Source organism: Orcinus orca, chromosome 7, assembly GCF_937001465.1.
Source record: "Orcinus orca chromosome 7, mOrcOrc1.1, whole genome shotgun sequence".
Classification (NCBI taxonomy): domain Eukaryota; kingdom Metazoa; phylum Chordata; class Mammalia; order Artiodactyla; family Delphinidae; genus Orcinus; species Orcinus orca.
The window spans coordinates 81,376,095-81,388,492 of record NC_064565.1 but is presented as its reverse complement, the minus strand read 5'-3'; the positions used below and the strand labels follow the sequence as shown (position 1 = coordinate 81,388,492).

General features: G+C 34.8%; 1 protein-coding gene across 6 annotated transcripts in view; it reads right to left on the bottom strand.

Annotated features, from left to right (window-relative positions):
- SLC39A10 (solute carrier family 39 member 10) overlaps nucleotides 1–12,398 on the bottom strand; it is a 133,131-nt gene that overhangs the window by 14,488 nt on the left and 106,245 nt on the right. For all 6 annotated transcript variants that reach the window (XR_004475263.2, XM_049712140.1, XM_033400316.2 and 3 more), the window contains 5 exons: nucleotides 11,275–11,444; nucleotides 9,340–9,528; nucleotides 5,274–5,394; nucleotides 3,673–4,041; nucleotides 2,242–2,322 (listed from right to left, as the gene is read on the bottom strand). Coding sequence is in view for 5 of the 6 variants with exons in the window: in XM_049712140.1 (XP_049568097.1) it covers nucleotides 2,242–2,322; nucleotides 3,673–4,041; nucleotides 5,274–5,394; nucleotides 9,340–9,528; nucleotides 11,275–11,444 (930 nt within the window). In the remaining variant the exon portion in view is untranslated. The remainder of the gene's footprint in view (nucleotides 1–2,241; nucleotides 2,323–3,672; nucleotides 4,042–5,273; nucleotides 5,395–9,339; nucleotides 9,529–11,274; nucleotides 11,445–12,398) is intronic.

Sequence of the window (12,398 nt, the reverse complement as noted above, 5' to 3'; positions counted from 1 at the left end):
TCCTGGCTCAAGCTTTTACCAGAGCTCTGCACTGGGTATCAAGCAAGCGCTTACCTAGCCAATAAGATACGTACTGCATTTGTTTTACATGTGGCTATTGTGTGTCACTCCCTCAATAAGAAACAATAGGAAAAAAAAAAGGAGTAAGTGCCAGGAAGGCAACCATGCCTCATTTCCAAACTCTCTGCTACCACTTCTGTGCTGAAGTGGATCATGGGGGGTAAGGGCAATTCAGTATAACCACACTTAATCATGAAGTGGCCTGACATACTACTTTTAGGGGGTAGTGGGTGGGTAGGAAGGAAGTTGAAGGTTTCCCTAGCATACTGTGGATGTGTGTGTGACAGACAAAAAAAAAAAAAGAAAGGTTAAAACTATTAGGCAATGTTTCTCATATATAAAAACTGACAAGTCTTGATTTGTGTTGCTATGGAAGTGCAAGGAAGTATTTGGCATATCATTCTCTTACTAACATAGGAAAGTAGTTAGAGAAGGGTGTGAGATACAGTATCTGCACAAAAGAACCTACATTGTAGGAAACAGGACATCTATTTGGGGCTTAGTATATTTCCATCTAAAATGGAAATACATTAAGCACCAAAAGAAGGACCTAGAGAAAGTAAGTGATAAAGTTTAGAGGAAATAGTAATCCCGAGGCATGGGGTACCGGAGGACTGTACTGAAGTTACAGGAAAAAAGACTCTTAACATGCTATACTAGATAGAGCTAGTAGGACAAGCCAATTAGGAGGAGGGAATAAGCAGAGAAACATGTTCAGGCACCCAGAGTGCATGTTTGGTGAACTGTGTTTGGGTGAAGTGGAAAACGGCAAGTACAGTGAGTGAGGCGGGAAAGGTAGGTAGAAGCAGATGTGAAGGTCATTGAGAGTAGAACTAATGAATCTCAGCTTTTGCTTTATATATAAGGGAAGGGGACTGAAAGATTTTGATTAAATAAGCAAGTCACATAATAACACAGTCACATGGCAAGAAGATATATCTGGCAATAGGTATAAAAGACACGCTGGAAGAGAATGAAACCAGAAATATAAACGTTCACTATGTAAACTGCCCAAGCAAAAGACAATGAAGGGTCTGGGTAAAGGATTATGTGGCATAAGCAAGATATATGACTGCATGTCCAAGGTTGACAAGGTAAACAAAACTATAAGGAATCAAGCCCTAAAGAATCAGCACCAAATAAGCATTAAGAGATTTTTTTGCTTTATGTGAGCAGTTGGTAACTTTCTAAGAAAATTATATGAATTAATTCTATTCAAAGGGAGCAAATAAGTGTACTGCCAATCAAGACAGTCAAATGATATGATAGATGTCTCACAGCCTGATAAATTCAAGAAAAATCTTAAATTAGAAAGGGCACATGAAGAAATTCCTTGGATACTGAAAAGATGTATTTTTTTTCTTTCAAATTAACATCATCTTCACATCCCTCAGATATTTTCTGTGTGAATGTACACATTTTTTTCTTCCATTTTTCAATTTATAGAAGAAGGAAACCAAAACACAAGAAGAGAAACTAAAAAACCATTGCTAGATCAATAAATGCCCACTAAAACAACAGAGAAATATCATTGTACACCTTATAAATTGGCAAAAATTAGAAAGTTAATGCCAAGCGTTACCAGGGATGTGGAAACATAGGAACTCTCAGTTATTGCTGGTAGAGAGGACACTAGTTCAGTTACTCTGGATAGTGATATGGTACTCTTAGGCATGCATATCTTAGGACCCATCAATTCTGTTCCCAGGTATATACCCCAAAAGATGTTCTCACAAGGGTCTCTAAGCACCAAGTCTACCAATGTTCAATGCACCATTATCTGTGGTGGCAGGAAATTAAAGAACAGGTGGTGTGTCCAATACTAGGTGCTAAATACGTAAAAATGTGGTAAATGTACACCTCTGAGTACTGGGCAGAAACAACATATTAGATTAACTCATGGTAACCTGCTTGGAGTTTAAAAACGTAATGATTAGTAAATAAGATAAGAAACAGAGTGGGCTATAACATAATATTGTTTACATAAAATAAAAATACATATAAAACAATACACATTTTTTAGAAGCACATTAACAAAAATTATACAATAAACAAGAGAATGATGATACTGTATACTTGCCATCAGCCATTTTTTATGCTTTAACATCTCTAAAATTTAGATGCATTTAGATTAAGTCTTGCATTTCATGAAATCTGGTAAAAATTTTAAGGTCATGTTACCTAATTCATGTGGCAGTTCATGACAGAAGACAGCTATAGAAGTACTGATTCCGCCCGTCAGTCCAGCACTGAAAGCTGCTCCTGAGGTGGGAGGGTGGAGGGGAGGAAAAAATTCAAGTGATATTTACTGATCTTTTGTTTTTCTTTTTTTTTTGCCGTACGCGGGCCTCTCACTGTTGTGGCCTCTCCCATTGCGGAGCACAGGCTCCGGATGCGCAGGCTCAGCGGCCATGGCTCACGGGCCCAGCCGCTCTGCGGCATGTGGGATCTTCCCAGACCGGGGCACGAACCCGTGTCCCCTGCATCGGCAGGCGGACTCTCAACCACTGCGCCACCAGGGAAGCCCTGTTTTTCTATTTTCATTCATAATGACAGCTGCATTCTCTTTTGCCTATCTAAATTAATTTCATAATGTATGAGTGACTCAGTAATCTCACATACTATAGCTTTTGAACATACAGTGAGTGGAAGTGCAATAGGTATGTGACAACCAGAGAAAGAGCTACTCAATGAAAGAAACATTCCCTATTGAATTAAATTCTCTATTTGTGTAACCTTCTAATTTACTAATAGCTTCAGAGTAGTAACAGTTTTTAGTGTTTCAATCCCTGACTGGTAGTGTGAAACCCTCAATCTTAAGTCATATAAGTCTATAATTGCACTTGCTCTCGCATACTAATATTTATAGATATTTAAATGCCTAGTATCCTTATCCAAACTTTTCTAGGTCTAGAGCATAAATGGCATAAATTATTATTTGTCTGATGGTCCTGAATACTGAAATCAGAGGTACAAATGCATCTGATTCTACTAGTAAAATTCTTTACTCTTTAACACTGACAGCCACTGTGGCTTCAAAAATATGGTCTCTTTTGAAAGAAACCAAGGCCTACTTCTGAATGATTATTTAATAGAGTCTGGATCTCAAAGAAAATTATGTATTGATCACATTTAATGTTCTCCTAAACTGGTAACATCAGTACATATTATCAAGATTCTAATATGATGTTTGAATATGATATAATGGATTTTTACTATTGTAAAATTTTTCTTCACTTTTTCAAATGTAAAAGAATTTTTAAACCCAAGATTGAAATTCATTTGTTCTCAATCAGAGACATATAAATGTATTGAAAATATGTTAAGGTAGCTTCTTCAATATGGTAACTATGCCTTCAGTAAGAAATCAAGGTATCAAAGAAGTACACTGTGGAATTTGTTTATATGTTCAAAGAAAAACCCACTGAAATTATACCTTTATGCCCCCAAGTAAACTTATCAAAAACACTAACATAGCCTTTGGAAAAGCCAAATGACGGAATAATATATAATAATATATTTGTTAAGCTCTAAGACAGTACTAAAACAGTGGAAGAAGGAAAATGGTCTTAAAGAATAACAAATTATAACCCAAGTTTCAAGCCTACTTACCAATTGCTAACCCATCACTGAAGTTGTGGATGCCATCCCCCATGATCACCATCCAAGCGATATTAGCTATTCCTGTTTCTTTCAGATCTGATCCGGAATGACAGGGACCGTGTGAATGATGAGAATGTTTGTGGTGCCACTGATGATTATGCTTCCTCAGCACAGTTTTACTCTCGTCATGGTGGTTATGTGCAGCAGCATGGAGATCATGCTCATGAATGGCAGGTAATCCATCACTTTGAGAATGGGCCATGATTTTCTCCTCTTCTATACAAAGATAATTTTTAGGAGGGGATTCTTGTTGGCCTTCTAAATCTGTCAGTTCAGTTTCATTAAGTCGATCTTCAGAAACAACTGAGTCATCAGTTCCTATATTTATAATGGCAAAGGATATGCTTTATCAGCAAGTAAATGAATGCATATTTGCTTAATTTAAACCCAGGCAAAATAGCAGTGTAATGAACATTTACTAAGTGAATGTCTTTAAAATTCCTAAATAATATAAAAAAACAAATCAAACTAATAAATAAGTAAATACACATGTGCACAAACACAAAACAAACTGGGGTTTTGAGAGTCCAAAAGATGAACCAGATGAAGTAAATGGAAGGGAACTGAAATAGCAGGTGAAGTGAGGACATAAATTGGCATGCATGAAGATATTGTGAAACTTAAGGCGCACATCATCAACAGTTGATGAAAATAAAAGGGTGGAAAGTTACTGTAGCATTCACAGGGTAACAAAATATGCCCATAATTTTTCAGAGAACAAAGTTTACCCACTCTAACCTTCTCTTATCATTTAGAAAACAAAGACAAAATTTAAATCACTTGCATCCTCTAGTGCTCTACCTATCTGACCAAGATCAATTCTAGATCATTACTAGAATGAAGCTCAAAAACCCATACAAGCGATAACACTGATACTTTTTTCTTTTTTTAGTTAAGGTTGTCCTCTCACCTAGTTTACAAAAGCTATTTATTATGTGACAAAGATTCTAATGCTTTCCAAATTGTATTTTGGGGCAGAGTCTACAGTTAGCATCTAGGCTCTCCCTTTTCTACAGAAAATCCTTAGTACACTCAGGGGAAACACAAGTTCACAAAGGGGAAAAATTATGTTTAAATATTATTTCCCTGAAAATTGTAAGCTACCTCATTACATCTATCATGAAACACAGTAGATGAATGGATGAGCAGAGATTTTAAGTACAGGGACCACTCTCCTTTAAGTACAAAGACCAATTCTCCTTTTCTCACATGAAAACAATCACATATGGAGGGCATGGAGATTTTTGCATTACCAAGAAATAAAACACTAATCCAAAGCCGTTCTGTTTATTTCATTTTTTTCTTCTGTAAAGTAAAAAGTGCAACGTGTTCCTTGCCCTGTAATATAATTAATTGGTCCCACATTCCAGTATAAGTAACACTGAAAATAACAAAAACACTAACAAAATCAGTTAAGATATATGTAAGGAAATAAAAGAAACTAGTATTAGAGAAGCAACAAAGACAAGAAATTTCAAACAACTCAGGCACAGTTTAGAAGCAATGTTTCAATTTTTAAAGGTTTCTCTTTAGTCAGAACTATTGTCTACCGGCAAGAGGCTTGAGCTGAAGCCAGTCAGCATCTGGTGTATTATTTAACTTATGATCTGAAAGCTTCCTTCCAATAGCTGATTCTTCTGTGTTTTGCTTCATAAACCATTTCTGTTTCCCCTGAAAAAAACATCTGGTGTTAGCATTGAATCTACAGCCACAATTAGCAACAGTATTCACTTGTTAACATCTATGGGGATAAATGGTGGTAATTTTATAAATTATTTAGAAAAGGAGTGAGAAAAATTTTTTAGAAGTTAATCAAAGGGTCTACCAGATGAAAAATCCAACTAAATTTGCATGTTATTTTTTTTCGAATACTCGACTAAAAGGTCCAATTCACATACTTTCAAGTTAAGAACAGGGTACATAGTACTGTATTATTATATGCAACCTGAATGAAATGTGTGAAATATATGTAATATCGCTCTCATTTAATAGTGTGTGGGAATGGGAAGTTCCAAAAAACGAAAGCTTAATCCTTTCAATTTCATTCTGTGTTTAACACAATCTCACTTTTCCCCATATGTGACGTAATAGACAGAGTCAAGCTTGACTTAAAATCCTAAATTTACAGTTTACCTCTATGAGACTTAGAGAAGTTTGTTAAATTTATTAAACCTAAAAATACTCATCTATAATATGAAAATGAGATTCCTGTAAGGATTAAATGAGGTGATGTATGAAAATGACCTATCAGTAACTGACTTAACAGCTATGCAATCAAGACACGTTTTCTCTCATTTAATCTGTCCTCTACTAATAAATCCTAATTATTGTAATTCATTGTTTAAGTTTGGATTTTCCTACATTCTCTCTTAACAGTCTGGTTTCTTCTCATCAGTCTATCACTAACAACTCTTCCAACTTAAATTTCTACTTTTAATCAATGTTCATTTTAAAAAGCAAATAATCAAGTATGTTAGAACAGTATGAAAGTAAAAATCAAGTTCTCTGGAAGATCCTTACTGACTGGCAGAGCATTTCCTTGTTGGTTTTGCTTATAAGCTGTGAGCTATGTTTCAGATGTTTAAGTCTTCCAACTGCTGCATAAGTAGGCTTCTTGTGGCTAGTTGAATGTGCAGCAGAGTCTCCAAAGATGGCCATCATCAATTTCTTCCCTCCCTGTGTAAGCATTCTTCTCCACCCATAAGGAGGTGGAGTCTATTCCTTGCCCCTAAATTTTAGCAGGCCTTTTGACTTGCTTTGACCAACAGAATACAATAGAAGTGATGCTGTGCCAGTTCTGGCCTAGTCTGAAAGAAGACTGGCACCTTTTGCTTTCGCTCAGGGAGTCTGGCCACTATGCTATGAAGAAGCTCAGTCTAGACTCTGAAGAGAGGCCATGTGGAGGAGTACCAAGATGCAGACACAGAGTGAGGCATTCTTGGACCTTTCCAGCTCTGCACTGCCCTAGCCAACCCAGATTAGCAGAGTTTGAGTGAATCACTCTAGCTGATGTCAAGTGGAGCAAAAGAACTGCCCAGCTGAATCCTGCCTAAATTCCTGACAAAATTAAAAGAACTAATAAGTTGTTACAAGCTATTTTTTGGGTTGTTCTGCTTCATAGCAATAGAAAACAGAAACTGGGGGAATAGAAAATGTTCAAAAGAAAATAATATGGAGACATCCTAAAGAGAAGAAAAGAAACAGCAGTTTTAACATGAGTTAAAGAAGGAAAAAAAAAGAGGAAGGAGGAGCAAACAACAGTACAAAAGTCAATGAGACAGACATAGAAAGGAAAACATCAGCTGGGATTTTGTTTAATTGCTTTGGTTCTGATTGTCCATTTTCCTAAAAACTTGCCAAATCATTACCCTCAAAGCCGCAACTTGCTGAACTAGTCGGCATCTGGTGTATTATTTAACTTATGTTCTGAAAGCTTCCTTCCAATTCTTCTATACAGACGGTCAAATGTCTGTTCTATTCAAGTATCACTAATTCCCTTTCTTCAAAAAATGCTATATACTTTTTCATCTTAGTTACTTATTGTCCTATTTATTATAAAGGAGGTGTACTTATTTATCTCCCTAGACTCCTTTCTTTGATGTACTTGATGAATTCCTCACTATTGCATTTAGAGTACCCCTCTGCAAATGGTGTTACTTTCAGTTTTTTACTTCCCACAATTTCAAATTTCCCAAAGCCTGCCATATTTTAGGGACTCTATTCTTCTATATTACTTTACTTTATAAAAATAAATGTGTTTAATTTTGCCAGTAAGTCTAGGTTCAAAATGAGATCAAGGTTAAATTATAAAAAATATAAAACCACTTTATTTTGAAGGACTATCTCTTGAAGCACTACATTTTATACTTATCTGTAAATTATACAGTCCCTAATATTTTGTACACATTCAATACTTCATATTTGCTGCTTCAGTGTTAGTAGGTACACACAATTGAAGAAAATTAGGGCTTCACAGTAACTCCAAAACTTCTTTATATACTTTGCAATTTGTATTTGTGTTCTAAATTTGGTATTCACAGAAATGGACTTTAAATTCTTTATCTAATCAATGTTTTCTTATTGAGCCCCTCATTTAAATAATTCTCTTAATCATCTTCTCTTTCCAATTCCTTATGCCATGATTCAAGCCCTCTGCACCTCTCTTCTAAATTATTCTGAATTAATCTCCTTCACTGACTCATTTCCCTCCAGCCAATCTCACCTTGGCATCCCTCCCACCACCGTCAATTCTCCACCTATCCACATGACCTTCCACATGGCCCTTCCCAAACCAAATGCTGTTAGATCTCCTTCATGTTTCTCTAAGTTGATCCTTCCCAGTTCCTTTGAGCATTCCTCAGATAAAACTTCACTGAGCGCACCATCTTGATCAACCCTCCTTTGGAAGCAATTAAATATGATGCCCTGACTAAAATATGGCCATTAAAATTAAATACACTACTTGGAATATGATATGAAAATACAGATGAGAAGTAGGATTTATTTCCCATGCATTTAGATAGCAACTGGTAATCATGATGAATGAGCCATAGTTTCAGAGCTAGTTTGTGGCTGGGCAAGAACTAGAATCACTCTCCCTGAATACCATATTTTGTCCCAAGGGGATATATACAAAACACATACATACACAAACAAGAATATATCCATAAAAACAGCATTAAAGTTTTATCATAAGAGTGGGCTGTATATACTATGATAATGACTATCCAGTGTTCTTGAAGAATTTTTTTTTGAATATTTGTAGTTAACTAACAAAATATAAACATTTTCTAACTCGTTATTGTGGAAAGCTTTCTAAAAGTGTCCTCTGGATTTCCTTACTTAAACAGAATATACTGAAGACAATCAGCATTAATATCACAAACATGTTAAGTGAGAGATGTATTCAAGACAGAGCCTTAGAGACAGATGTGAACCAATGTGAACAGGGAGGAGTGTAAATCACAGTGAATGGTAATACCTGAACTTACTTTCTTGGGGAAAAAATTCTTTTAGGTATTTATCTTATTCTAATAAATGTGACATGAAAGACAGTTCAATAATCCAAGCATCATCTCTGAAGTGTTTGTCACTCTTGAGATGAATCACCATTTCCTTCATTTCATTATATTTTCTTCCTACAAAGCCCCCTGAATCTAAATTCTTCATACCTCTAGTGCTTACACCATTGGCAAGGCATTTCTGGTAAAGAAATGTGTTGTGCAAAAACATTTTCATTAAAAGATATGGCAATGAAAGCCCCCTATACTTGAAAATATTATCTATGAAGACCAATGAGATTTGCTTCTATTTATACATTTTTGCATTTTTAATAAGAATAAATTGGCCAATAACTTTTTTCAGACTATTTAAATCAATTAGATAAGAAGCAACACAAAATTAACTGAAACTGAGACTCCTATATCTTGATTATAAATGCCAAAACAAACGTAATGACAAAAAAATGGCAAAGATCAAAGTCAGTTTTTCCTCTGAAGATAATCTATTAAACGATATTTAATACACACCAACACCATGATTAAGAAAAAACATAAGGCCCAAAAACAATGGTTTTTGAGTTTTACCTCAGAAAATAAACAATTAAAAAACACTTACCCTTTGCTGTTTGTAGTGCTTAAACATTCTAATGCAATGTTCAATGATAAATAGTAAGTAAATGCCTCCTAGAGCAACAAGTCCTTTCAATACAGCATCATATTCTTCTAGAAACTTCTTAGATTCGTGTCCATGAGAATGTCCATGCCCATGTGCATGTTGATGACTGTGATCATGTCCACCCTGAGACTGTTAATAAGAAAAACTTCTAAACAAGTAATTTAAATGCTATTTTGAGAATATAATCTCCAGAAAAAATATCCCCTATTATCTCAATTGAATATAAGTAGTCTTCCATTTAATTTTGCTATCCTCAGTGGCCTGGAAAGTACTACATTTCATGGTAACTCTAAAACAAAGACCAAAAACTCAAATGCCTATCAGGTTTAAGATACATCCTACAGTAAAAGAATCAAACCAGCAGTAAGATAAGAGGTAATGGTGGGTCCTTCATAAACTGAAGTGAACATGTCCCAGATATATGCCTTAATATTCAGTAATTTAACCTTCTCTTAAGCTGATTATATTTTTCTTTTATAAATTATTTCAAAGAAGTGATGAGATGTTATGTCTGCATATACTGCTGAACATGAGCAAAAGAATATACTTAAACATGTGTTTAATTTTCTGTATTTTAATTCTTTATCTTAAGAGAATGTAAGAGTTAGAGAACTGGTCTTCAGTATTTTCCCTCCTTGTAACATTTGTTTGTATTCCTTCCCTATTTGCTAGTGGTCAACAGAAGAGGTTTCTAAACCTCTCAAAGAAGATATGACCATTACAAAAGGTAATAGCTTCATTTAATTAACACTTCTTAAGAAAAAAAAAGTTAAATAGCACTTAAACATTGTTCGCACTTCAACTGTTCTAATTTATTAGGCCCAGTTCTGAAACAGACTGTTGCTATGCCTGGTGGCTGGTAGAAAGGGCAGGCAAAGGGTTGCAATAAGGGAGAAATAAATAAATAATATATAATAAATCAACAACAAAAAATGCATATTCACGGCCTTAACATTAATTTTTTTTAAAGGCAATGCCATGCATTGTTCTAGATACTAGACCTGGAATTCTCAACCCCGAGTGCAGAAGGCGAGAAGAGGTGCACACAACATAGAAATACAATTCTGTCTCCCAAATACTCCTGAAGGGAGGTGATGAGAACATAAAAAAATATTCAAACCTATAATTTTACATTTGGAAATGAAAAAAGCCCTGTTGTTTTTTTATTTGAAGGAAAGACAGTAATACTGGCTCAAACACTCTTAACTGGTGACAGATTTTAAAAGGTTAATAAGCAAGGTAAAGGTACTAGTAGTGTGGGCTTATGATCATATCATTAGAAGTGTTCCCAAATGGAAGAACACAAGTGGCACACCAGGTGAAAAGATAAATGGCCCCATGGGTAAAGAGCTAAATGCCTAAAATTGTTAACTGAGTATGTCTGCCTATTCCTGCTCAAATAAGGATGCCTGTGGAGCACTGGCTATGTGTACAATCATCATAAAACCCTATACGTTTCTTCTAATGGCTTTCTTGATGTACCATAAAGATAAAAAGATAAAACACTCATTGATGTCCAAGTATTCACTTTCAGAACTGCTAATAGAGCATTTTTTAAATTTCAGTTTTACTGAGGTATAACTGACATAAAATTGTAAGAGAGTTAAAGTGTACATTGTGGTGATTTGATATGTATACACTGTGACAGGTGAAGATAAAACTGACACTACCAGTTTTTTGTTGTTGTTTTAAAATCTAATGATTCAATCTATTTTAATATTGCTTAATTTAAAACTGTACGAATGGAAAAAATACTTCATCCTATAAGCAAATAAAACAACAGAAATACTAGATTAGTATGCTACAGCTTGCAAATGAAGGATCCTTTTAGCTGAAATATTTTTACTTCTTAAAAAGATTTAAAAGATTTCTTACATGGGGCAGTAGATGAAGAAGGGCATCTCCACTCATTGTTCCTACAGCTAGTGCAACAAGGAATGTGAGAAGAAATTTGAAGCATCCTTGGTTAATGATGGGAACCAAGATCACTCCTAGCAAGGAAAGCAGGCTAATAACAGTGATAGAAATGATACCACAAATCCACGCTGTAGGAAGAAAGTAATGGTCAACATTAGTATGACAATATAAACCAAAAAAGCTCCAAAGAAGAAAAAACATAGGATAAATGAGTCATGGAAGACTGATTACCTTACCTAGACTATGCTTTTTAAGAAAACTTTATATTTTGGCACTACTGTGTTTAAAAACAAACAAAACAAACAACTATATAACCAACTTGAATGCTTAAAAAAAGAATTAAACTAAGACCAAGTTATAAATAGTTATCTTCAGTGGTCCACCTTATTAGAAACAGGAACTGAAAATGACTTAAGGCTGTGGTTCACTTACACTACCTAGACTTAAATAAAATTTTACCGATGTCTAAAGGTACAGCCTTAAACTGTTTATTTAGAGACTATAATTATAAAACTCTCCCGTGAGCATTAAAGGAAGCCAAGTATCTAATGCAGCATAATCTATGGAAATCTTTCCAATAACAAAGTTTAAGAAACTTATCAGCCCAAAATATAAATATACTCAGATAAGACACAAAAAAAGCTTATTACTGGTAGCCTCACTGTATTTCATTTCTTATTTTTACAAAGGATAATTCAGTCCTATTTCCCTTGGTATCATCTTTCTTCCATACCCAGCTCCAAACTCCCTTTCCTCCAATTCAGCTTTCTGTACAATTTACTACTTTTTAAAATTTCACTATATATTTTTAACCAGATCAGAACACAGGAGAAATGTTTTCACAATATGACTTGTGAGAAACAGGTGGAATAATTCTGTGCACATTTCTTTATCTAGGCTATTCATAAGCAGATAAGATTATCAGAAATAAATGCCAGTAGTTCAGGGGGTGAGGCATCTTCACTTAAAATGAGAAATTACTTCCTATTAATGGCCTAAAATAAAATGGAAATGTTTTAAGTTTAAAATTTGTTTATTTTAATATTTATCTATAGGAAATTTCACTGAAGAGTTATAATTTT